Source organism: Cydia amplana, chromosome 18 (assembly GCF_948474715.1).
Source record: "Cydia amplana chromosome 18, ilCydAmpl1.1, whole genome shotgun sequence".
Lineage (NCBI taxonomy): Eukaryota > Metazoa > Arthropoda > Insecta > Lepidoptera > Tortricidae > Cydia > Cydia amplana.
The window spans coordinates 12894088-12920257 of record NC_086086.1 but is presented as its reverse complement, the minus strand read 5'-3'; the positions used below and the strand labels follow the sequence as shown (position 1 = coordinate 12920257).

Genomic DNA, 26170 nt, shown 5'->3' with positions numbered 1-26170 from the left:
AGTCGTTTATCATTAATAAAAATTCGAGAGGCCCTAAATTGCTACCCTGACTTACGCCTGATCTAGTAAAATAAGGTTTCGATCTGTGCCCTTCATATTCTACATATTGCTGTCTGTCCCTCATATAGTCTGCAAAAAAACCAAGTAAGTGGGGGGTAAAACCGACGCCTGCCAACCTCGACAACAACACATCGTTATCGACGAGATCGAAAGCTTTTTTGAAGTCAAAGTAAGCAGTATCGGCTTGACCCCCACTATCTACTATAGGTATAATCTGCGCTACGTGACTCAGAAGATTGCTGGCCGTACTTCGTGTCGGACGAAACCCGTGTTGCGCATCCGCGAGCTGCGCGCTCACCTGCTCATATACTCGTTTGTGAATAGCCGATTCAAAAACCTTTGCCGGTGTTGACAGAACCGCCACGGGTCTATAATCCTCTGCCTTATCTCCCGATCCACCTTTCGGTACCGGTATCACTCGAGTAATTTTCCAAATTTCTGGGAATACTTCTAGCTTAAGACAGAGGTTGAAAATGTGCAATAGCGGCTCCGCCAGCACCATTCTACAGTCCCTAAATACGTACGAGGGAATACCATCCGGACCAGAAGATTTTTTTGGCTTAAGTTTTTGAAGGGCTCGCTGCACGTCCTGTAAATCTAGTCTGTCAACCTGAACCCGCGCCGCGCTGTTCTCAGTGCCCGCTGCCACTATTGCGGCGCTTACCTCCAACTTTGGCTTCGCCACGCTGTACACGGAGTGAAAATACCTAGCAAATTCATGTTTTCCGAACGAATCTCGGTCACCCAGATATTATCAGCTTTATACCGCTTCATTTCTTTGAACATTTTTTATGGAAGTATCTCCAAATTTAGGCGATATTTACGGTTGTAAGAAAGGTGTCCCTGACCGAAATTTTCATAAAAATGCACTCAAAGTTCGAAAAAATTTACCTCCTCGTCCAAGCGCTGCACCCACAGGTGCAAGTTGCTGTACTGGCGCAGCGACAGGTCATCGATGGCGCGCTGCAGGCGCCCCAGGATCTCGGCGAGGCTCTGCGCCGAGTACGGGCACGTCTCCAGCGAACGTGCGTCTACGGAGATCTGCTCTTCAACCGCCAGGAGGTCTTCAACCTACACAGTAGTTAATAACGAATTAATTTATCATAAAAATCCGATTAAGGTGACTATTATATTACAAATGAGGTATGGTATACGATCATTAAAAAATTAGAACCATTTCAGGGTCGATTTTCGGGATAACAATGATGCGTACAGATTCCATAACTTTTCGAGGTCCAAACATTTTTAATCAGCCATATAAAAAACAAGGCGTAAGGCAACTGTGTAAACCAACCACGACTTTATTATCTATGTTTAAAATTGCTCAAGTGACGTTCGTTCCAAATTAATACTTTAAAAAGTTACAAATCTAGTTGTTGTCATTGAAATAAAGAAATTTATTATTATAATAATGCCTATTACTGGCTGGTTCAACGTACCTTCTCCTGGAACAACAGCACCACTTCGCTGAGCTTCTGCACGTAGGGGTCCAACTTGTAGGACTCCCACACGAGCGCCATGCCCTCCGACACTTGGTTCAGCACGTCGCGGCGCAGGCCGGCCACCAGGGGGATTACAGATGCCTTGTCGCGGATCTGTTTACGGCACTATAGCGGTGTCTGAGCCAGTCTTCAACATACCTTCTCCTGGAACAACAGCACCACTTCGCTGAGCTTCTGCACGTAGGGGTCCAACTTGTAGGACTCCCACACGAGCGCCATGCCCTCCGACACTTGGTTCAGCACGTCGCGGCGCAGGCCGGCCACCAGGGGGATTACAGATGCCTTGTCGCGGATCTGTTTACGGCACTATAGCGGTGTCTGAGCCAGTCTTCAACATACCTTCTCCTGGAACAACAGCACCACTTCGCTGAGCTTCTGCACGTAGGGGTCCAACTTGTAGGACTCCCACACGAGCGCCATGCCCTCCGACACTTGGTTCAGCACGTCGCGGCGCAGGCCGGCCACCAGGGGGATTATAGATGCCTTGTCGCGGATCTGTTTACGATGGAAAACTTAGTTTTGCTAACTTAAGAATGCCACATTGTCAGTTATCAATAAGCCGCTACTTAAGCCCTGTAGGGCTAAGATGGCCGGCTCTTTATCATTTGTCACCATGGCTGTCACGTTCTAACAAATATGTAAGTGCGAAAGTGACGCATAGCATGACAGGTGGTAAAAATGCGACCGTGATAGCTGGTAAGAGCCCAATGGACTTGATATTAAGTCGGCAAAGAGATTCAAAATTCGAATCTAAATTTGAAACCAAAGGGTCTTTATCAACAACTGACACAATAGTAGCATAAATTTTCTTGTAATAACGTTTGCAAGTCGGCAATTTCAGTTTGCTCTTATATTGGCTGTAATACGAAAAGGGATGGGAATATTCTATTATTTAATGTCATATACGAGTGGAACAGAAGTCTGCAGAAAGCAACCCAAAGTTCTTATATCGAGTTGACTTAAAAAGTAGGATTTACAACTTAAATTCATAAGTTTGGTTACATACCATATCGGATAATTAGTAAAAAGAGTTTATAGCTTTCTGCAAAACTATGGCCAACTAATAGAAAAACTTAGTCAAATTTAACCTACTTTACTCAATCCAAAATTAGTCCAGTTTTCTATCCGACTGACAAACTCTGTACTAAGTTATTTGACGTCATATTTAATCAACTTTAATCATCCTACATGCAGCACAGATTAGTTGTATAGAATCCTATATGTGACATATTGCATATCATGCTACATAAAATACTTATGTACAAAAGCGGGGTATAAGCCGCACAGTGCCGTTTGTGCGGAAAAATAAACATAAGCAAGCAAAAAAGGATTGTCATTCATTACTAGTGTTGTAAAAAAAGCTGACCCAGAAGGCATTTGAATCCTTAGAATGTTTCACATGTTGAGGGCTTGAACTCTCTAAACTATCAAGATTAGCTATGAGAAAATAATGCTTTCTAATTAGAGGGTCTAGCGTTTTAAGGCCTTTTACAGGTTAAAGCCAAGACATTATATCGTTGTCAAAATACTAGTCTGCTCCAAGGCGTTACAGAAAAGCTCTTCTCCGTCGCCCCCAAGGGTCCAAAAACCACGAAGCGCGTGTGCAGACATTTGTTGCATTAAAAACGTCTAAATGATGTAAGCAAAACCGCATATATACATAAAGCAGCGGTAATTCATGCAGCTATCGCAGGCCAGTACGTAATAACAACTACCTTCGTATGATTCCTATTATTTAGCTGCACACAAAAAAAATGCATTCGTGTTAGTGACGTCACACAAGAATTTTGATGGTTTTTGAAATGTATACTCTAGCCTATATGTTAGAATTTGTGTTTGTTATGTGCCAATCGTTTAGTGTAATAAACTCTAGTAGTGCTAAAACTCTTTGTGTTTTTATGTTTTGTTTCAAATTGTGATATTTATTACAAAAAGAAATAGGTACTAACCTTCTCTAGGGTGCGTTCATAAGTACGCACACTCTCGATGAGTGATATAGCGAATGGGTACAGTTGATTTGCTTGGTGAGCCTTGTTTACGATAGCTAAAGGCACTCTGGAACAACACAAATTGTATATTGAGTGAAAAGTACAAAAGTTTTCACTATAAATAACATTTATAAGAAGTTATTCGTTTTTCCTATGATCAGAAACAGTTACATTAATAAAAACAATAAGTACAAGTTTTTATTGTGGATTCGGACGAGCCCAAACTGAATGAGATCGTGATCTTACACTAAAATCAGTCATCACAGTTACGTTAAATTTCAGCTATATCGAAAAAACTTGCAAGGTTTAACTTACTGCTTTAACTAAGCAAGTTATAAAATATACTACCGCAAAGTATGCTTATACATATTTGTAGATTGTATTGTACAACTTTTGTTATAATAGCTTTTATTTTTGCTACCACTACTGTGTAACCTTTAGCGGAGGAATCGCTGACTCCCGAGTCACAGGCTCTGACCTAGTTCGGGAGACAAAGGCTCGACTCTGGTGAAACTGTCACAAACCTAATTATAAGCTTTCTGTATCTAGCATAATATCGACTTTCTGTACTGTGTTAGGTTTTAAGTGAATAAAGATTATTATTATTATTCTCTTTATTTATTTATCATCTTAAGTTAGGTTAATTTATAATATGGATATAAAAATAAAATACAAAAACACTTACAAAAACAATACAAAATACTTATAAACATATTATAAAAAAACCTAACCTAGGGTGCCGCCAGCAGCGGGGCAAGGCCCAAGCTGCCGGTGGTCAGGGCTGCAGAGAGAAGAACCGACGGACTATCCGCGTCGTGTCCAAGATCACCGCCTTCTGCATCTGACCCTTGATCCAACCACCTAGCGAGAGTCTCTCAAGATGTTGGTCGAGACTCTTCGCTATTAGACCGTTCGCTGATACAACTATCGGGACAATGATCGTCGAATCAACATCCCACATGGCGGTTATCTCGTGAGCCAAGTCTAGGTACTTACTGGACTTATTATTATTATTATAAAGTAACTTTTCTATAGTTAAACCTTTATGTTTTTTTCTATAAAAGGTGGAAAATGTGACTAATAAATATTTGAGGTAATACACAAACAATACAATGTTATGTGACCAAGTTCCGAAGGATCAACAATACCTGAATCCGAGATTCTTCAAGTTGCGCACTTCCTTGTACAGCGTGATGATCTCGGGCAGGAAGTTGACCTTGAGCTTGAGGATGGTGCCGGTCTTGCTGGAGCGCGCGCGCACCGACTCGATCGCGAAGATGCGCCCGGACACGCCGAGGTTGCGTTGTTGGACCTGTAACATACTTGGTTGTATAACGTGCCGTTTTTCGAGAATTAATACTAGTAGAGGATAAAGTGGGTGATCAGGGGCCCGTTTTTCAAAAGTTTGTAACTTGTAATACAAGCGGATGTCACTTTTTGACAGCTTTTGTTATAGTTCGTTTTTTTTAGCATTAGAAAGAACTTGCAAGAAGGTAAGCGATCTTGGCATGTCCTTTAATTGCAAAACGCTTTTTAAAAATCAAAAACTATTACTTATGAAAGCAGAAGAATATAAATGATCGTATTAGATTCATAACTGTTACATATTTGCCGTAACTTATTTTTAAAATGTGTTTTTCAATTAAAAGACACATCAAGATTGTCTACCTTATTTCTAATGCTAAAAAAACGAACTATAGAAAGGGACTTCCACTTGTATTACAAGTTACAAGCTTTTGAGAAACGGGCCCCAGGGATAGACACTCTGGATTTTTACTTGGATTGCGAGGAAAACAAATAAAATTGAAATACGGGTTGCTTTTGGTCATGTTCTGAGAGGTGAATTGAGTGCAAATAGGTAATATTTGACAACTTTCATTATGGGGCCAATTCCCAAATCGGGAAAATAATCGGCTGTCCATATCGACATCTGATCACCCCAACACCTGATTTTTTTAACATGACTTACCTAATCACCTCACCCAATGTCTACGACTCGAAAAACAGCTGAGCTAAAGGTTATTTTATCGTATTAAAATTTTCTACAGATCAATAAGTCTACATACTACGCGTACTATCATAATTTTCTTACCTTACGAGCCCAATCGTCGAAGACTTCTTGGGTGTCCAGTTTAAGACGGAAGCTGTCACCGTCGGCTTTCAGTTTCTGCCCCTCAATGTGGTTCTCCCATCCCTTGCCTTGGCAAAAGAAAACGATATTTAAATATTGCACCTCCATTCATATAATATTTGCCTGTAGAACTCTATGACTTCATATAGTAGCTGATTTTTGTCTGATATGACTAAACTAGAAATGTTTTGGTACTGTTGGTAGGTAATTAAAATTGACGTTTGACTTTTTCGACGCCGTGTCAAGCACAAAAGCTGTCACTTAGACGCCACGTCATTGAAGTGTCAAAACTGAAGTTGAACTTTATGTATATGCACGTAGGTCGATGTTGCTCTGTGGTCTGTGACCGATTAATCAGTCTTTGGCGTTGGACCTGCGGTGCGGATATATCTGTCATTGGCATCCAAAAGGTTAAATAATAAACAATGCACATAGGTTTCATTGTAAAACTTTAAATTTTGAGCATTATCTCTCGTATTCTGAAGCGTTTGTGGAAGCTTTAACTTACCCAAAACATCTTCAACTCTCTTCAGGTAGGCGGTGAGCTGGTGATCGATCTGCTTGGCCCAGATGATGGACCCGGCCACCGGGGGCAGGTCGCGCACCAGAGAGAGCCGGCTGCACTTCGATTGGGGGTATTGCACCTGAATACAATGGATGAATACATTGGTCCAATGAGTATTTGCGTCTCACATTATGCTTAAATAATGAGAAAGTGAGACGCAATGGACACTGACCGAGAAGTTGGACAGATGGAATACCACTCAAAAATAGGATTGGAAATTGAGGAAAAATAGGTTAACGACAATCAGGAGAGCAAACGTCACTTACTGACACTGCTCGATAACAAAACATGGATGCTTTATTTTGTAATATTTAACAAATTAACCTCTCAAGTCCCTGCACTTCTAAGTATAAAAATCTCTAATAGTAAAGCGTTTTTTTTATGTATGAAACAACACTCAGTTCTTGGTGTGCAGTGTGTAATGCATATTCACCACACGGGATTGTTACACTATTTAGGGTTCTTGCTAAATTGGAAATTCTAAAGCGTAAGTATTGTTAACCAATTTAGCTAGGACCCTAAATAGCGCAACAATCGCGGAGCGTGATTGCACCTTGACCTTACCTTGAATTTCTCGTGCAAAGCCTCGATATCGTCCTTCACTCTCTGTATGAGCTGGGTCTGGTATTCCCTGATCGCTCCTCGGATGTGTGGTCTCACGAACAGAGCGTTAAACCGGGAGAAGATGCGAAACATTTCGTTCGCGTTCTTGGCTGTTCCAAGCTGGTCGCGGAGATGGGCCGTGATGCGGGTCTCGACGCGATCTAAACAATAAACAAACGTAAGTGTAGTACTGTAAGGTCTAATTTAGTCGGTAGTGCGTTTTGCGTGCCACATAACAAATGAAATACGGGTCCGTGGCCATGTGCGCAAGGGAGGCGGAGCGATGTTTCAGCAGGGGGGCGGAACTGATTCTTTCAGGCATTCTCGGCTATGTTCGGCTCAGCATTGCTCCGAGTAATTATTAGGGTTGGCACAACTTGACGTCCCTTTGCGTGTACGTACATAAGATAATGACTTGCATTTTGACAACCCTTAATAGACGGAAGGGATAGTACCATAAGAATGGGACATCATGATTCATCTCTAAATCGCTGGGTAAACTTCGGTTTTGTGTGAAGTTTATTTTCTGGCCAATAACTGGCCACCCTAAACTGAAAATGAATTCTATTCACCTATAAACAGAATTCATTTTAGTATAAGGTTTCATTAACTGGCCAGCCATCAATGACTAGCCACCTTATACTAAAATTAATTCAGTTTATAGAATCAGAATCAGATCATTTATTTGCTTTTCACATATAAATACATGCAAATATAGTTATAAAATATACTCTAAGGTATTTACATGCTAAAATTGCTTATTCTTAGGTTATATGTGTAAGGATATGCGTAAAATTATTATGTACATATATGTCATTCAGTAACAGTAAATTATAGTATTGTAAAGTATAGGTGAATATAATTCATTTTTAGTTCAGGGTGGCCAGTTACTAGTGAATTACCCTGCTATTATGTACTTATTCCGTGGTTTCAGTAGGTAAGTAATGAACAACATACCGATCCTATCTTCATATCGCCTCACAGCCGCCTCCCACGCGTCGCAGCCCTCCCTCGAGATGTCCAAACAGTCGACTTCTTTAACGTTCTCGTAGGCGAGGTTGACCTCGGCGATGGCGTTGGCGTCGGCCGCGTCCATGGGCAGCGACAGCGGCTGCGCGGGCTCGCCCGCCGCCGGGTCCAGCGCCACGTTGGCGCGGGGGCGGAGCACCTGCGTATTACATCAATAATAGTACATTATTGTCGAGGTTCGGAAGTAGCTACTTGCAGGCTGAGGATTCGTTTTAAACGGACGACCTTGGGAGTCCGTTTAATTGAATCCGAAGCCAGCAAGTAGCCTTCCAGCCGAGTCGTATATAGTGCTTTTCTCAAAAATGGTGCAAGAAATAAAAATATTTTACAGAACTTACAGAAGCAACGTTCTAATTTTCCTTTTAATTTTCACAGAAAAAAATACAACCATTAAAAAAATTTGCTTGCCGCCTTTAAAAAAAAAAGAAGTGTATTTTTCTGCTGAAAATACGCCAACCTATTTGAGACACCTAAATAGTCGCGGTACCAACATTAAGCCTGTAACAGACTATCGCACCGCACCGCGACCTTGGAGCGTCACACCCATAAGTGAGAGCGAGAAAGAGATATGTTTCTCGCTCTCACTTATGGGTGCGACGCTCCAAGGTCGCGGTGCGGTGCGATAGTCTGTTATAGGCTTTATAATAATAAGTGCTGATCATCTGTTTGGCTGTTTAAGGGACCTATGCCTTCATTTGATATGGCCATTTGAAGTTTTAAAAAGTTTGGAACTCGTTAAATAATGGAATTTGTATGCGACATTGCAGTCCCGAAATCGAGACTGCAATGTTTTTAAATTTTTAATTTTTTGAATGACCACGAATGACCATAACTACGCACTTCGCGACCTATTTTTTAACCGGCAACGTCGACTTTGCCGTCCATTTTTGAGAAAATAAATATTATATGGACATTCTTACACAAATCGACTAAGCCGACAGAACATATTAAAGAGGTTAGAACGGCTATCGCGCGCAGTTAGTATCGGAACCGGTGTCGCCGCTCGTTCCTCTCCACATTTCTCGCGCAACGGTAGTAAAAACTTGTGTGCCTGGTGAATGAATACGCCTCCTTTAGACAGATTTGATGTCTGGCTTCTTAATCTGAACGTTATTGTGGCGCAAAAGGCATGTTTACGTTTTTCGGTCAGCGCGGGCGAGCACTAGCATGCGAGCGTTTGCTCATAACCGGCGGCGACACGTACCCTGCTCGCATCGCCATTCTACTTGTTCTGTGACTAAGCCCCACGGTAAGCTTAAGAAGGCTTTTGTTGTGAGTACTCAGACAACGATATATATAACATATAAATACTTAAATACATAGAAAACAACCATGATTCGGGAACAAATATCTGTGGTCATCACACAAATAAATGCCCTTACCGGGATTCGAACCCAGGGCCATCGGCTTCACAGGCAGGATCACTGCCCACTAGGCCAGAGCGGTCGTCAATATTACAATGATGAAATATTTTTAGGAATGAATTCCCTAGCTCAGCTATCTTCAAATAAGCAAATCGAGTCGATAAGACAGCTGCAGCATTTAGTCCAACGTAACTACTAAAGTAATATTATAAATGCAATGAGCAATGATTCAGCAAAAGTAGAGACTTTCGTTGTGTTTGTATGCTTAAAGATAAAGGCTCTATAAAATTACCTACTTTAGATATTAGCGTAGATGCTGTAGAGGGGCGTGCAATTTGAGCAATAATTTATTTCTACATTGCTAAAGTTTTCGATTGCGCATAAAAGCTGTTCTAGAATGTCGACTATGTGCCGCACGTTGCATTGTGAGAGACGATCCAAGGTCGAAAGAAATGATGAGTAGCGGTGCGAGGGAGACAACCACATCTTGTCTTACTCTAGCAGTACTCACCCTGAGCATAACAGTCCGCAGCTGCTCGTGGTGGCGGCGGAAGCGGCGCATGTGCTCCATGCGAGCCTGTAGCCGCTTGTGCGAGGGAGACACTCGCCACACCATCTTGAGATGTTCGTCTCGCTTCTTCTTTACGATGTCACTGTTGGCAAGGAGTTAAGAATTAGGTGAAAACGTAAAACTTTATTTCAATCGGATGAAGCTTGTATTTTAAAATCCAGGAGACAAATAAAAAAGGTAAACTAAAAAGTAGTTTTCATAACAGCGGACGGCGGTTAATATACTTGTCTCTTAGCTTCTATACTTAGCAATTGGCAGTTTAATGCGCAGTAAGATTTTTTAAGTATGCTCTGAAATTACGTGTGGCCATAGAGAAATATAGTAAGACAACCGGAAAAGACCGGAGAGTCTTATGTTGTTGATCATTAGACTTTCCGGCCGGTGCTACATCTATTGTCAAGTAGCAGTACGGTTAATTCCGCTACTCGATGCTAGATGTCGACTATGAAAATAATAGTCTTTTTGGTACCAAAACTGATGTATGGAGTGAGCAGTTTATGTATTTTTTTCTCTATGGTGTGGCTAACTATATTTATTTTTCTCAATAGAACTAGTTGCTGGTGATTTTCGCGTCTCAGCTTTGGGTTCGGTTTTCCTAATGTAAAGCCCCGTCTCCATATCGCGCGGCAAACCATCGAACATTGGCTCGCGCGGCAGCCGCGCGCAATGGATACCGGGCTGCCGCGCGAGCCAACTCGATGCGGGGCGCATCGAGAGCCAATGTTCGATGGTTTGCCGCGCGATATGGAGACGAGGCTTTATATTAACACCGCAACTTACCGTAACAGACCCTGCAGCTTCTCGTACTCGTCGTCCCAGCAGGAGAACACCTCGAAGCACTGGGTCATGACTCGCTCGAAGTCCTCGAATGGTATATGCATGAGGCGCCGCGTGCCGAGTACCTGTGGCAGAAAATTGTGTGAGTGCAAAAAGAAGAATTCTGTGGAGACTCCATATTTCAATCCACGTGCAAATGTGCACGCATAGTTAACACCAACGCTCTGGTGTAAATAGCCACCAGATAGGTAGATAGATGGCCAGATAGATGGATAGGTGGCCAGATAGATGGATAGGTGGCCAGATAGATGGATAGGTGGCCAGATAGACGGATAGGTGGCCAGATAGATGGATAGGTGGCCAGATAGATGGATAGATGGTGGTGTCTCAGCGGGGTTGCTAAATGCATCGCGACCATAGTGTGTGTTTTAGTTTTTAAAATATGTTGTATAATATGTATGCTAGTTTTGTAAAATATGTTGTATAATATGTATGTTAGTTGTTTAGCAACAGGCCAATAGTTGCCTGAAAATAAATATTTTCATTTTCATTCAAATAGACATGTGTCGTTCACGAGTGATTTAAATGAACTGTAACTTTTGAATGAACTCACATTCGGTACTTCTTAATTACCCATAGTAATAAAGATTCTTACCTTAGTGTAAGGCCTGAGTGGACGCTCGAAGCGGAGCGTTCTGCGGGGCGTGCAGCGTGGCGTCGGGCTCACGCGTGATGTGAGCAGCGTGCACTACTATACGCTTGCATTTGTTTAACATGCACGCCGCACGCCCCGCCCCGCTGCACGCTCAACTCGAGCGTCCACTCCGGCCTTACACATATACATAGTAAGAAAGAGTACCCATAGAAATAAAGAGACACACCTTCAGGAGTTGTTGACCGAGATCTCGAGAGATAGCTTCGACGAGCCTCAAGCCGCGCTGGATGGGGTACTTCGTGGAACGGATCTTGCGTAGATGCGAGAAGATCTGCTGCACCGCCAACCTGCGATTGATTATGATGGTTAATATTTACTAATATTCATTCTGATTCTGGTGTAACAACCACGGCAGACTATCCACATCTTAAGTAATAATTTCTGATTGTTTTTATTTTAATAAATTTTGCGGGTACAGTAACATTGCCGTATCAGGTATAAAACGGGGCCCTCCTACCCGGAGTGGTCAGTCGTCGCCGTCGATTGAAACTGTAAAAACCTAAAGTGAATTTGAGTTTAGAATAATTGAAGTTGGAATAAAGTCAAGTACTAAATTATAAAGTTGTTTCTGTGTTTATCTTTGTGGAGGCTTCACTGGACAAACGGACCACAGAGTTCCATCCTGAATTCTTTTCCTAGCTAATTTTTATCCGCGTATAACTTCTTCAATACCAATTCTATGTGTTCCGATTGTAAAGTGTTTCTAAAAAGATGTAATGTGAGAAAATTCTGAATATTATCGTAAAATTAGAATTATTTCGTCGGCACATCAGTTCTGATGAAGAGGCTCATTTTATTTCGGTCCTTAACTTTAACTTTTAAATTTGAGAGGTGATTTTTTTGGCCATGTTCAATGGCCTTGTAGCTGCGTCCTGTAGGTCGTTTGCCATCAGTTATTCAAAGTTTTTGAAGCAAACATTGCATTAGTAGCGCTACCATACCTGATCCTCTCCAGCTCAGTAGCGCTGAGCAGGTCGTTAATAGGGAAGTCCTTCATGAGAGGGTTGTAGTCGGAGACTGTGGCCAGCGCCTGCTTGAGCCCGGTGTCCGTGTCGAACGATACGGTCGCGTGGAAGCGCTTGCCGTATTTCAAGATCTCCAGGGTTAGAGCCACCTAGAAGATTAATAGATTAACAAGTCGAAGTCCGCCTAACATTTTTAAAATTCGTCACACTGACACACTAATCCACACTGTCGAATTGGGATAGCCTGTAAGAATGATTTTGAGTATAAATGAATTATATGATATGATTTATTTATCTAACGATATACAATTTCACTTAAAATTACACATGGTAAATTTTCAGGAATTAATATTGTGATTGTCAGTTTTTTTACATAATGAATAATTGAATATGAAAAATAACAGTGACAATCAACATTTCATTCAAAATTATTAAATTACAATCGTATGTCAGCAGTTTCACAATAAATTGAAAACAATTATTACAAAGACAAAATATTCTATCGTAAATAAAATACAATTTCAACATCCGTTTATTTATGGCATGAACATATTACCAGCTTCAAACTCAACTAAGCAAAAAATACTTTTTGAACTAATTTATTTTGTTATTGAAATCTTACTTCAATGCTCTCTCTTTTCTCCTGAATGCGATGGAGGGCTCTCTCCAGGTTCAGCCAGAACGAGATCTCCTGCAGAGCGGTACCGTTGGAGGGATCGCGGTCCAACTTGGTCACCTGTACACAAAATACCAGACTTCAGGGCCAGAATTAACTGTTATGTACTCTTAGGTCAAAATTAAATTAATCTGTCAGCTCCATCATCATCTTCCTCGCGTTGTCCCGGCATTTTGCCATGGCTCATGGGAGCCTGGGGTCCGCTTGGCAACTAATCCCAGTAATCCAGGCGCTTCCCAGCCCCCACGGCTCATATATGAGCCAGAACGCTTATGGTGACGTCATATCGTGGGATTCGACAGGTTAAACTATGTTTAAAAAAAAACCTGCGCGCAGTTTTTGAATGAACCATTTCTGATATGCAACACCTATCGTGTGTCGCGCGCCATTACTACGAAAAGCTAAAATTGCAAGCTAACAAAGACATCCGGCCAAGTGCGAATCGGACTCGCGTTCCAAGGTTTCCGTACATTAAGTCCGACTCACACTTGACTTCACATTTATAATAGGTTTTCCTGTCATCTATAGGTAAAGAACTATTCTGTGTATTTTTATCCAATCCAATTTTAGACCCAGTAGTTTCGGAGATAAAGGGGGGGGGGGATGTTCGAACAGACAGACGCACGAGTGACCCTATAAGGGTTCCGTTTTTTCCTTTTGAACCCTAAAAATCATAACGTACCTTTTGTATTTCCTTAATCCAGCGATTAACGCCGTTCTGGAGTTGGTTAAGGAAGGTGGAGTCTTCCACCTTGTCACCAAAATCAGCCACGCGTGGTTTTCGTCCCTCGTCGGCCGCCCTGAAATAACATAATTTATTGAAGCCCTAGACACTTATGTGAAGACGGATCTGATTGGGGTTTTATCTAGTGTCCGACCGCAACCGCATCTGTTGCCAGCACCGAAACCGAAGTTTCGGCCGAAACTGAAACTTTTATGGACATGTTAAACGATTTTAGCACTTTCTAAACATAAGGACAATGAAAACCTCTCATATCAGTGAGCGGTTCGGCTCTATCTATAGCCTATTCATTCAGCTACAAGTGTAGTAGTTATAACTATTCAGATCCGACCAGACCTCGAAATTATGCCGTAAAACGAGTGGTCGATTTTCGGCATATTTTCAATAATTTAATGCACATTAGGCTTGTGAAGTACACAATCAAACCTTATGGTTATTAAATAATTGGTTTTCTTGTGTTTTAAACAATATTAATCCGTGGAGCTAACTCAATTTGGGTCGCAGCTACTCAGTATCAGACGTGTGTTACTACAGATAAATATGGGTCAAATTGCTTAGCATTAATTTGTTGTATTGTGGTTGTTCGGGTTAAGAATGACAACTTACCGTTTAATGACGGCAGCCACAAGGGGATGCACCGGGAGGGTGATCTCCGGAATGTCAATGTTCTGCTGCAGATGCAGTAAGCCCATCTCCAGCTCTGCTATCTTCTTCTCAACAGACGGCGCCATCTTATCTCCGTCCCTGTTACAAATCAAACATTTATTGCAGTAAGCATCAGTAAGGCAAGAAGACAACCACGTATCCAAGCAAGGGCTGACTTGGAACATTCCCGGAAAAAGGGGGCAAGGTCGCCCACCTAGCACCCAGGCCATGTTGCATAACAAACTACAACTAATATTACAAGCGGAACTCCTTTTTTAATTAGTGAAATTAGAAAAGGAGTTCCGCTTGTAATATTAGTTGTAGTTTGTTATGCAACATGGCCCTGGAGGCGCACAGTGGAAAAGGAGGCTGCACCAGTCGGCCTCGGCTGGGCGGAGCTGGAGGAGGCCGCGCTGGACCGCGAACAATGGAAATCCCTTCTGAGAGCCCTATGTCCCTGATGAGGGATAACTGGATACCATCATCATCATCATCAAGGCAAGAAGAAACAGTCCATAAGTTATTGGATTAAGAACAATGTTAATGACAGGTACCTTTTGCATAAAAATGTACAAGCCAAAACTAAAGTCTATTTTTTTATTCGGTAGACTAAAGTGACATTTCATAGTATGAAATGACTGAATAAAAAAATAGACCTTACTCATTATTACAATATCTTGTTTTCAATTGCTTTTACTATAAAAATACTACTCCTTGTATTGTGTGTTTTATGATAAGCAAAAAAAGTTATTATTTTTCTAAGATGAAGATTTTGTTAAAGTCAAACATACCTGTCAGCTCTCCCGCTCTCTTTGACATAGCTCTTAAAGAACGGAGCCATGGTCTTGCTGATGAAAGCATGCAGGGTCTCATAAGGCGAGCCGTCGGACAAGTTGATGAGGCGCAGCTGACTGTGGATGGACTTGTCGGCTTCAATGACAGCTCCTCTCTTGATGCAGACAAAGGCAGCAACTCGAGGAGAGGTGAAGTGTACCTGTTTGTAAATAATGCCTTTATTTTAAGGTATAGGTTTTTTTTCTTTTCTTTTCTTGACCACCCCAAAATTATGCTTTTATTTCCAAGTATTAGCAGGCGTGTCTCACTCCGCGATTTCGTCGCTTTGCTACAGGTAGCTAAAAGTACATCCGTTCGGCCCCAATTTTGGGGAAAGCCATAAGCCGCGCGTAGCAAACGCGTTTTGTTAGAGAGTGAGTCTTCTGTACTTAGTACTATTATTTATTCTGTGGTATTAGCTAATTGAACCTAACAAAGGTAAGAAGCAGAAATGTTCAACTAGCATATCTTATTGTCTTTACTCTCTTGCAGCTATGGTAAATATTAATATATTTCGTCACTATAAGTACAGTAGAATAAAATAATAATACCTATTTAGCAGTAATATACAGGGTGTTTGGTTTGGTACATCATTTGGCAAATTAAAAAGGGAGATAGGTGGAATATTTTTTTTATGATATAGGAGGCAAACGAGCAGACGGATCATGGTAAGCGATTACCGCCACCCATGGACACCTGCAACACCAGAAGGGTTGCAAGCGGGTTGTTAGAGTTGAACCAGGAGAAGTCTGCAACGATTTAAACGTCAAACTTCTATGAAATTATGACGAATAAATGACACTTGTACTGCGTGTGCTATCTAAATCGTTGCGGACTTTTCTTGGTCTTACTTTATCTATAACTTTATATATGGGTCCCACAAATTGTAAGGCGTCACGGTAGACCTCCTCGGAGTTGGCGGGACGAGCTTGACTTCTTTGACGGAGACTGGTGGGAGACTTCCGAGGATAGGGATACGTAGAAGAATAAGAGGGAGGCCTTTGCCCAGCAGTGGGACAATATGGGCTCATAATAATAAAATAATAATAATAACTTTATCTTCTAATGCCTAAAAAAATATTGCTCTGCTTTTTTTTCAGCTCTACGCTAGTTTTTCGTAAATTTCAATTTTAATTGTTACATGCGCAGTAATAATAAAAACCGTGGGCAATTTTTGTTTCTAGGCATGAGAAGATAGCAAATGATTCAACTATCTGCAGTTTTAATTTGGTAAACAATGTAGTGGTGTTTGGTAAACAAAGAATACTTAAATAATAACTATTAATGTATCCATTTGTATCAATACTACTGTGAATTTATTAATTATTATTGTAATTTTATAATGTGTAATTGAAATTAAAGTATATTTTTAATGTCTTTATTTCTATTTTCTATATCTGTAAAATAATGTAAATTTTAGTTTAAAATGTGTACCAAGCGTACCTACCTTGACGATCTCACTATGTGTGCATATTTTTGTTTGTATTAATGAAAATTTTATATCGCTATTGAGAAATAAATAAAGCTGAATCTGTACCAAACATCCTGTATAATAATGTAGGTAGATCTTCGATCAACACGGAAGGGATGCCGCATTCGCACTATTTCCCCTCTGCCTAGGTACAAGATCAACTGATCTAGCGCGGGTAATAAAACTAGTTGCGCTCGGATTTTAAACTAAACCGAGTCCAGTAAAAAGAGGTCGAGGACATGAAATTTACAAAAAGAAGGTGTTACATTTCACATGTAATATTTTTTTACATATCATACGTTTAAACACAATTATTATATTTTAGTGTCTTGTAATTGCTGGATTTATCGATTTTGCTCGCCCAGTACAAATTGCGGATTGGTCAAGCGATAAATCCGACTTCTCATCTCTCAGAAAACAATAAAATTCTTTGACGAAAATGTGTTAGTGTGCGTGTTGTGACACTTGTGACTCGTCAGTACACAAAAACAGATCCAGGTGTGCAAGATTTTTCTGTGTAGTGTGTTATTTTCTATGTATTTGTGTCGTCATTACAGATTGGATTTTGTATGTAAGTGTGAGAGAAGTGCGACTGTGTGCACATTCCCCCCCCCCGCGAAAAATGGCAGAATGATTTGTATGTTAAGATATCGCTTGGGCCTATCCCTTCCAACGTGTCAGAAGCCCGTGTTGATCGAAGAGGTAGATGAATTAGCTGAAAATAATAAACTCTTCAAGTTTACCTCAGTGCTGATCTGGTAGGTAACAGCTTCTTTTTCTTCCTCTCCCTCCGTGGGCTGCTCATTGTCATCTTCTGTACACATCACAACATTTCAATAATAATGTTTACCTTCAATATTGTACAAAAACTTGTGCCAGATTAACTTTAGAGCTCTGGTAAAACCTGTTTTACAAAAAACTATGTTTTCCAACACTATCATCTGTTTTTAAACTACCTACAAAACTCAAACTACATACCAAAAAAAAAAAACATTGTTCATACATTTAATTTCATAACACATTCAGTTAATACTGATCAACATCGCACGTGTATTAAAGAAACTTTCTTAATCTGTGATAGAAACTGCTTTTTAGCGATGCGATGAGCGCATCCACCGCACATGAGTAATATAAAAAAAAATATGCTAATAAGAATTTGACGGGCGGAACTTGCCTTTGGAGGAGAACCGTTGAACGTACAGAGAACACACTTGCGGGTCGGAAATGAATTTCCTAATACAGTCTTGGTTCACTTTATCCTCGAGAGAGGCATTCAGCGCCGGTGGTACAATGTCGTCTTCAGGCAAAAGTACCGTTGCGGCTCGCCGCAGATAATTTGCGAAGTCTTGGAAGTCGACCACCACCACATTTTGCGCCTCTGGGGCACTCTCACTCCCGTCAAGGGAGTCTCCCATGGTGTCTTAAATAATAATCTACTTTAAAATCAATAATTTATTTAAACTTTACACGAATTATATTCAGCTGTTCAGTGTCCGTGCAGCTGCAAATTTGACAAGTGGGCTATAGAGAGGGGTGTGGTTGGGAGGGGAAGAGCAGAATGCAGAGAAATGACGCATCCCGCTTGTGTTGCTATACTAAATCTTAAGACCCGACTATAAGTGCGACAATCGAAGTTCGCAAGTTAGATATAGTGTGTCAAAGGACTGTCTCATTTCAAACATAGACAGAGAGAATCACACTATCTTTGTCTTACACTAGTACTAGCACCCAAAAGAAAAGGATGAGCATAGTTTTTTTGTTCCTATTTACTGACAAATTGGTTTGACCAACTATATTTTCCTTTAGAATTGGAGTAAAGCCGATTTGATCAGGAAAATAATTGGCTCCAATATCATCTAAATAGCGTCCACACGTACACAATTTAAACACCAATTTGCATTCCATAGATACTAACTTCGAAAACTGGCATTTTTGTGTCCGCATCTGCTGATTCGATCGGACAATTTCATCAGATTGGCGAAAAATTGTCTCGTCTGGACTCCACTTAAAAGAGAAATATCCCAGCAATTTGCGAATGTTAAAGGCCCTCCACACTCGTGCGTGAATCGCGGCGCGAAGCCGCGATTCACACACATAGTCTGGAGGGAGCTTTAAACCCCCTCCACACTCGTACGCGAGTCGCGGCGCGACCAGGGGGGTGTCACTCAAAGAGTAGTATAATATATATATGAGAAAGAGAGCCCTCTCGTGGAACTTTTTTGTATCCATTATGAAGCGCCATCTGTAAATCTGAACACACAATATTAACGTCAATATTCATACCTAAAGTGTCATTCAATAGAACTTGCTAACTATGTAAACAAACCGGCATACTAAAATTGACACTGAATGTCAATTTACTCGTAACTTTTGTTTACATTGTTAGCAATTTCTATTGAATGACACTTTACAGGGCCTGTTTACACATTGATTAATGTTTAATATGAGTTCATACATTTGCTACAAATGTATAAACTCACACTAAACATTAATCAATGTGTAAACAGGGTCATATATAATTTGTTATATCAAGAGTTTTGCTCTTCTTACCCATTAATCAACAACTTTATTATAATATTTGCTTGCTATAGGTATATATTGGCAAGCAGATATTTTAAAGTCCAACAGGTAACGTAAGTACAATACAATGATATCCAAGAATGATTTTAACAAGAAAATTATAATAAAGTAGCTTATTAAATACCGGATAAAATAAAATAACAAGGTAAGTATAAATGGGAAAGAAAAGATAGTTGATATTTCATAATTTAAAATTCAAAAGTTTATTACACAAGTCACATTTACCTATACAGAAGTGTGTCAGTGTCACTCCTCAGTTTAGGTCTTGGAGGATATAATCAAACGGAGACGCCATGTCTGTAATTTTCTGTACAAAACAGACTGCCGATATTTGCGGGGGAGGGGAACGTCAAATGTATGCGTAACGTAAAAATAGCCATGTCAGATAAACGTCAGTCCATACATTGTGTATGACCGTTGGCCGCCTATTTTCGACAGAGGGGAAAGCCTGTTAATGGCTACTCCGTTTAGTTGTATCCTCCAAGGTTTAGGTACATTTGGCCGGCGCGCCCATCGGACAGGCGTATGGCAGTGGGCTGCCGCTCGGCGTGCACGAGTCGTGTCGTGTCACGTGGCGCTCGCGCAAAATTGAAAATACAATGGCTTCGAAACTTACTTCCGTGAGAATCAGACATACTATCTCCGGATAAAAAATGTATGTTTACATAATCAACGTTTGTAATTCCTACATATTTATCTTAAAAATAATAAATCAGTGGGTAATAAAGTCTATTTTTTTATTCAGTAGACTAAAATGACATTTCATAGTATGAAATGACACATGATGTCCATACTATGAAATGTCATTTTAGTCTACCGAATAAAAAAATAGACTTTAGGTACCTATAAAAACTTGTCAAGTGATAACCCCGTCCCGACACTCACAGCTCGGTCATAAAACTGCGGCGCGCAAAGGAGATTCACGGTTCGTGCGCGGTTATAAGTTTCAATTTTGCTTGCAGGCGGCGATATAGGTGTAATTTTATACCTAAATCTGACTTTTGTGAAGGAGTGAATTTTCTGTACGGTAGTACTATACTTGGTCAACCAGATCTTGACAGTAGAAAAACGCGGCAAATTTGAAAAATGTAGGCGCGAAGGGATATCGTCCCATAGAAAATTTGAGTTTCGCGCCTTTTTTTACTGACAAGATTTGGTTGACCAGCTATATTAGTTATTCTGTGGCGCGACGCCGGGAACGCGAGTGTGGTGTCGATTTTCCCAGACTGCGAACTCGAGTTCGGAAAGAGAAGAACGACTCTAGTCAGAACTAACAAATTACGAACATACCTCAACGTCAACATGAAACGATTTGACATTTGACTCTTAGAAACTATCGCAATAATGTATCTTTTTCCGGTATTTCCCTTTTAAATTTAATTTAAATAGTAATAACAAATGGATTCTACATCAAAATTTGAACAATTACTTAATTTGTCGAATAAAGTCATTGACAGAAAATGTTTGAAACCTTTGTCAAAGTACGACAACTTAGTAACACAGAATTTACATGCAGCTCAGATAAATACTAGGTAAGTTGTATAAAATAATCTTATAAGTGGATGATTATACGATATATAGTCAGTTTTTGATAACCTTATCCTAATTATGCACCATAGTTTGTAATGCTTTAAGCACATTTGTTAAAACTTGTTAATATTATCTATATCTGATCTGGTCAAAGTTCACTAAAAACAAAATATATATGACTAAACTTTATTTTTAAAACTTGTATTGGGGCTGACATGCGCTCAAAATCTATTCGCATGAGTTTTGGCACATTTTTAGAACATTTTTATATAGTCTGTTTGGAAAGAGAAGAGTCGTGGAATGTATTGGGCCCCCATACATTCACCGACTCTTCTCTTTCCGCACAGTTGGTCAAGAATATTTTGTAGCAATAAATTGGAGTTATAAACATGTTTAATTATGTAAAATAAATAAATATTTTTAGAATTTCATGGAATATACTTAACTGCCAAAGAAGATATTTTCCTGAATGACCATTTCTCAGCATGACCTTTCCAAGCAAAGCTAAACTTTAAGCTAATAGGAATAGAGTACATTTTATATACATTGTTTCTTTTTACAGAACTATCCATAAAAATTGCTTGAGAAAATCATGTGTCAATTTTTTTTCAGGCCAGCAGGAGCAAATGGAATATGGTGTTTCACTCTCCTGCCAACAGTATTAATTGTCTATAGCCTTCAGTATGAAGTGTCGCCAGCATATAAGCTAGCAGCGTGTGTGTCCGCTGGACTCCTGTTTTATAATATTTTGTTCCATATTTTTATATATATTTCGAGCTTGGTGTTAACTACAGGCTTGGGGGCAGGTTCCTTGGTATCTGGATTGATAACAAGTGCACTGGTGTACAATGTTGTCAAAGAAGGTAGTTTTTACACATTATTTTATAATACGTAATTGAATTTTACCTTCAAGGTTAAATACTACAAGTTTTTTAGTTTAAAAGGTTTTGGAAAAGGCTCAAATTTAACTTTGTAAGGGCCACTTGCACCATTCACTAACCCTGGGTTGTGTTAAAGCCTAAAGTCGTTGTTAATAGTAGTGCCCACCGTGCGCCCGGGACCTTGGCGTGTCAGTGACTTTTTTGTTTATAATGTAATGCTAAAGTCACAAATATTACCGAAGTGCGGCCCGCGTCAAATTCTTTAACTACTATGTGGCCCTTGGCTGCTAAAAGGTTGCCGACCGCTGATGTAAAGAATGACTATTAAAAAAAGTTGATCCATTTTGTCTCCTGGACTCTCCTATTTGTAAAAACTGATATTCCTTTGATTTGTGTCTGTAATATGTAAATTTGTACTCTTTCAGCTCACAAAATTTTATATGGTCAGAAACTATGACAAACATTTATTTACCAATATCTTCTTTCCTTCCAGACACTATATTTGTACTGTTCTTTGCTCTGCCATCACCATTCATCTTCTGTGCATTACTTCGACATTTACTGGGATATCCCAAAACGTTTACTCTTGGAGAGGCAGTGATTGTTGCACAGAGCGCAGTGATCGCGATTACTGTGATGGTGGCCCAGACTCTGTGTAATTTGGGAGATAAGGGCACTGATGTGGACCTTGTGAATGGTGTTGTTATTGTAAGTTATACCAGAAGTTGTTTTTTGTATCAATGCAATTGCTACCTTATTTTGTTTCTTGGAAGGTTGAATTTATTTGTTATATGTTGCGGCTTTTAGTCTTGACATTTAAAGATTGCGTTTATAAATGTGATGAATATCATTATCATCACTTACCTTTACAGTCCCACGTCCCACTACTGAGCACAGGCCTTCTACACATTTAAACTTTGCAGCTGTATGTATGTATGTATACAGGTACGTAAATAGGTATCCTCACAATGTTGAAAGACAATCATAATTTACTAGATCTGTACTGCCTACTGGCTTCTTTAAGCAATATGATATATTAACATTTTACATAACATTAAATAAGGTGTGTACTTTTATCAAAATAAGTTTTTAATTTTTTTTTCAATTTTCAGACAGTGTTATCAACAGTAGGATTAATTGTCACAGCCCTATATTTACTGAAGGAAAACTCTAGAACAATGAATTTGTTGATTTACATAATCACCGCCGCTGCAGCGTTTGCGGTCATACAACTGTATGCATTACTTGGAATGACTAGCATACCTGAGTTATTCATATTTCTCTTCATTCATCCAACGAGAGTAAGTATTTTGGTGTTTAGTTAACAGATCTAAATTTTTACAATGAGTTACAATAAATTTACCCATAATTATTGGTAATTGTACTATCTACCTACCTATACCTACCTAATCTACCCTCAATTTCAGGTAAAACTAATAGCTTTCTGGGCGTGCCTAGTATTAGTAGCTGTATTTGTGCTAGTATTGCGTACCAAAGCTGCGGTAAAGGCCACCACGGTCACCAGGAAAGCGTTCCATCTGCTTGCTGCTGCGGTGTTCGCTACTGGGATACTGTTGGACCTCAGACTTATGGAGATGGCGGCTGGCATTGGGTTTGGACTACTCATTTTAGTTGAGGTAACTTTACTATTTAATTACACCATATATTTATATATATAGTTTATATTAATTTTTCATTATTTGACCCTACTAGCGGCATCTACCCTAAAAGTACTAAACTGTCTTAAAGCTAAATATGTAGGTATGACCCAATTTTTTGTTGGAAACAAAGAAAATAATTGATGTTTGATTTTCAGGCATTGAGGAAATCAAATATAGAACCAATCTCGCCAGCATTGCAGTCTGCTTTCGTCGTCTACAGTGATGAAAAGGTAAATTTTGTAGTTTGTCTACCTAACTATAAAAATGTGTATTTTTATAGGTATATTACTTCAAGATTCATAAATAAATAAAGCCTGACCAGGAATATATGATCACGCGCCATGTTGCGGAATTTCACTGGAACGAATTTTTTCATACTATACTGAACTAGTCACTGTACATGAGAATAACAGCGCCCTCTTGACAATGATCATATATTACTGGTCAGGCTTTAGTATACTGACAGGTTAACCCTTTCAAAGCTACGTCTATCGTGCGCGGCGCGTCATCACAAATGTTGATATTGGGCTGTAGGTAAAGTGTCATTCAATAGAACTTGCTAACTAAGTAAACAAAAGTTACTAGTAAATTGACAGTCAGTGTCAATTTTAGTATGGCGGTCTGTTTACATAGTTAGCAAGTTCTATTGAATGACATTTTAGAGTGTAGCCGCGCGTACTTATAACGCGCGATAACGTCTTTGGCGGTCTAAATGTTAAGGGACAGAAACATTTTTGTCACCACCTACACAGTGCATCTTTGTAAACAAATTATAATTACCTATTAGTGCAAGCGAATTACATATATAGCAGTTAAACTTTTCGACGCCGTGTCAAACCAATGTCATATACAAAAGCTGACACTACTCGGATGCCACGTCACAGAAGTGTCAAAACTGAAATTGAACTTTATGCATGTGCACGTAGGTCTATGTTGCTCTGTGGTGTGTGACCGATTAATGTCTTTGGCGTTTGACCTCCGGTCCTGATATATCCGTCATTGGCGTCCAAAAGGTACCACCACCACCTTATAGATCACAAACATATTTGTTATCTTACCAGGATTGCGGAGAATTCGCACTGACCCCCATCTACATGTACTGCGGCCTTGGCTTCGGTCTGGTCGCGCCGCGCGGAGCACCGACGCTGGAGCGACTAGCCGGCGTGCTGGCCGTCGGCGTGGGCGACGCCGCCGCCAGCTGGTTCGGCAAGAGATACGGACACAGGAAGTGGCACGGTACGGTCTTAGTTGATAGGTGTACGTTCATTATCAGTGATCGGGGATTTCTATGCCACACCGCGGGATATCAAGTCGAAATGGTAATATGGATACGCCACTTGGCCCGCGATAGGAACAAAACTGTTCGAAAAGTAAACGCTATTTCGGTGTTGGTAATTCGTTTATAAAATAAAGGACTGTAAAAAAACAGTGTTGGTTATGTCATGATTTAAAGAAAAAATATTATTCAAAAAATTATTAAGTTTTCAATTTTTCAATTTCAAATTTTCAATTATTAATATTAATAATATATGCAATGCATGATTAATTGATTAACAGTAACATGCCAAAACACTCTCCTGTATCGCACACGAATCCCGGAATCCCGCGGCATATCCATACTAGCATAATGATTGAGGTCATTCACCCCAAGTGGCATAGAAATCCCCGATCACTGTTCATTATCATTGTGAGCTGTATCTAGTACTGCCTGTTGGTCTGCTCCGACACCAACCCTTGAGTGGTCAGTCTAATAGCGCCATAGACGTAAACACCGACGCTGGAGCGACTAGCCGGCGTGCTGGCCATCGGCGTGGGCGACGCCGCCGCCAGCTGGTTCGGCAAGAGATACGGACACAGGAAGTGGCATGGTATTAACACATCAACTGTCTAAAAGGAATGATCTAGTTCACAAAATGGCGGCAAAGATTAAAAGAAATTCATGGTATTAAAGTGTTACTAAAGCCTAACTTTCTTATTTAACCGCAACGCAATACGAATGTAAAATAAACATTTTCTTAAGAACTAATTTATTTTCAGGGCAAAACAGAACATTGGAGGGCACGTTGTTCAACATACTGTCACAGGTCATGACAGTCTACTGCCTCGGTTTATTTGGTAAGATATTTTTGTGAATAAGTTTTCAAAATCCCTATATGACGGACGGCCCATTCGGCGATAAATGGATACCGTCGCTTATGGGCGCTTACAACTTCAGGGTCCCACATGCACGTAGCTGACACTTTAATTTAATTGAACATTATGATTCACTGGCAGCTAGAATAAGGGACAAATGTCAAGTACATGACCAGACAAGTACATCCTTGGGACAGCAAACTTGGGGACTTTATGTATCTACATATTCTACATTTTACAAAAACGGTTGGAGCCAGAGAGTTTCACTTGAGTCAATCAATTGCGATGGTGCTGCCATTTAAATATATAATGTAACTACATACTGTATAGAATACAACATATCTACAGAAGAAGTAGTGTTACACTGTTTTTTCGGTGGTTGCGGACGCGTTGCGGTACCTTTCCAACCAGTAGGGCGAAGATGACCGGTTTTTTTGTCATCTGTCACGTTCTAACAAGTATGTAAGTGCGAAAGTGACGCATGACATGACAAGTGATACCACAGGTTTGAAGGACATTCCGGTGTGCCTGTAGAAAAAACACGAAAAAGTTCATTTATCTTAAAATAGTTTTTCGATTCCCCAGATGTAATTGACTCCCATAACGCAGTGCTCCGCACAGCAGTAGCGGCGACGGCGTCAAGCCTCGTGGAAGCGAAGACGGCTCAGGTCGATAACTTGATACTGCCGCTGGTAAATATTATCGCGTTCCAGCTTACACACTTTATAAGCTAGATTTAAATGAATA

At 40.2% G+C, this 26170-nt stretch overlaps 2 protein-coding genes across 3 annotated transcripts in view; one reads left to right on the top strand and one right to left on the bottom strand.

Annotated features, from left to right (window-relative positions):
* The window catches only part of LOC134656346 (dynein heavy chain, cytoplasmic), a 100165-nt gene extending 82012 nt beyond the window's left edge, over positions 1–18153 (bottom strand). For both annotated transcript variants that reach the window (XM_063511864.1, XM_063511865.1), the window contains exons 1-18: positions 17813–18153; positions 17382–17452; positions 15125–15327; positions 14295–14432; positions 13629–13746; positions 12893–13006; positions 12247–12419; positions 11472–11592; positions 10594–10715; positions 9754–9895; positions 7807–8017; positions 6811–7010; positions 6190–6325; positions 5643–5749; positions 4699–4862; positions 3512–3617; positions 1902–2057; positions 952–1131 (exon numbers count right to left, since the gene is read on the bottom strand). In XM_063511864.1, coding sequence (XP_063367934.1) covers positions 952–1131; positions 1902–2057; positions 3512–3617; positions 4699–4862; positions 5643–5749; positions 6190–6325; positions 6811–7010; positions 7807–8017; positions 9754–9895; positions 10594–10715; positions 11472–11592; positions 12247–12419; positions 12893–13006; positions 13629–13746; positions 14295–14432; positions 15125–15327; positions 17382–17452; positions 17813–18053 — 2703 coding nt within the window. In that variant the 5' untranslated portion in view covers positions 18054–18153. The remainder of the gene's footprint in view (positions 1–951; positions 1132–1901; positions 2058–3511; positions 3618–4698; positions 4863–5642; positions 5750–6189; positions 6326–6810; positions 7011–7806; positions 8018–9753; positions 9896–10593; positions 10716–11471; positions 11593–12246; positions 12420–12892; positions 13007–13628; positions 13747–14294; positions 14433–15124; positions 15328–17381; positions 17453–17812) is intronic.
* A 2426-nt stretch (positions 18154–20579) lies between these two features.
* On the top strand, positions 20580–26170 carry LOC134656496 (dolichol kinase). The gene is made up of 9 exons (XM_063512056.1): positions 20580–20750; positions 21361–21611; positions 22123–22337; positions 22742–22930; positions 23057–23266; positions 23446–23520; positions 24352–24526; positions 25328–25405; positions 26009–26170. Exons 1-9 carry the CDS (start codon positions 20617–20619, stop codon positions 26155–26157), a joined length of 1476 nt encoding a protein of 491 aa, XP_063368126.1. The 5' UTR covers positions 20580–20616; the 3' UTR covers positions 26158–26170.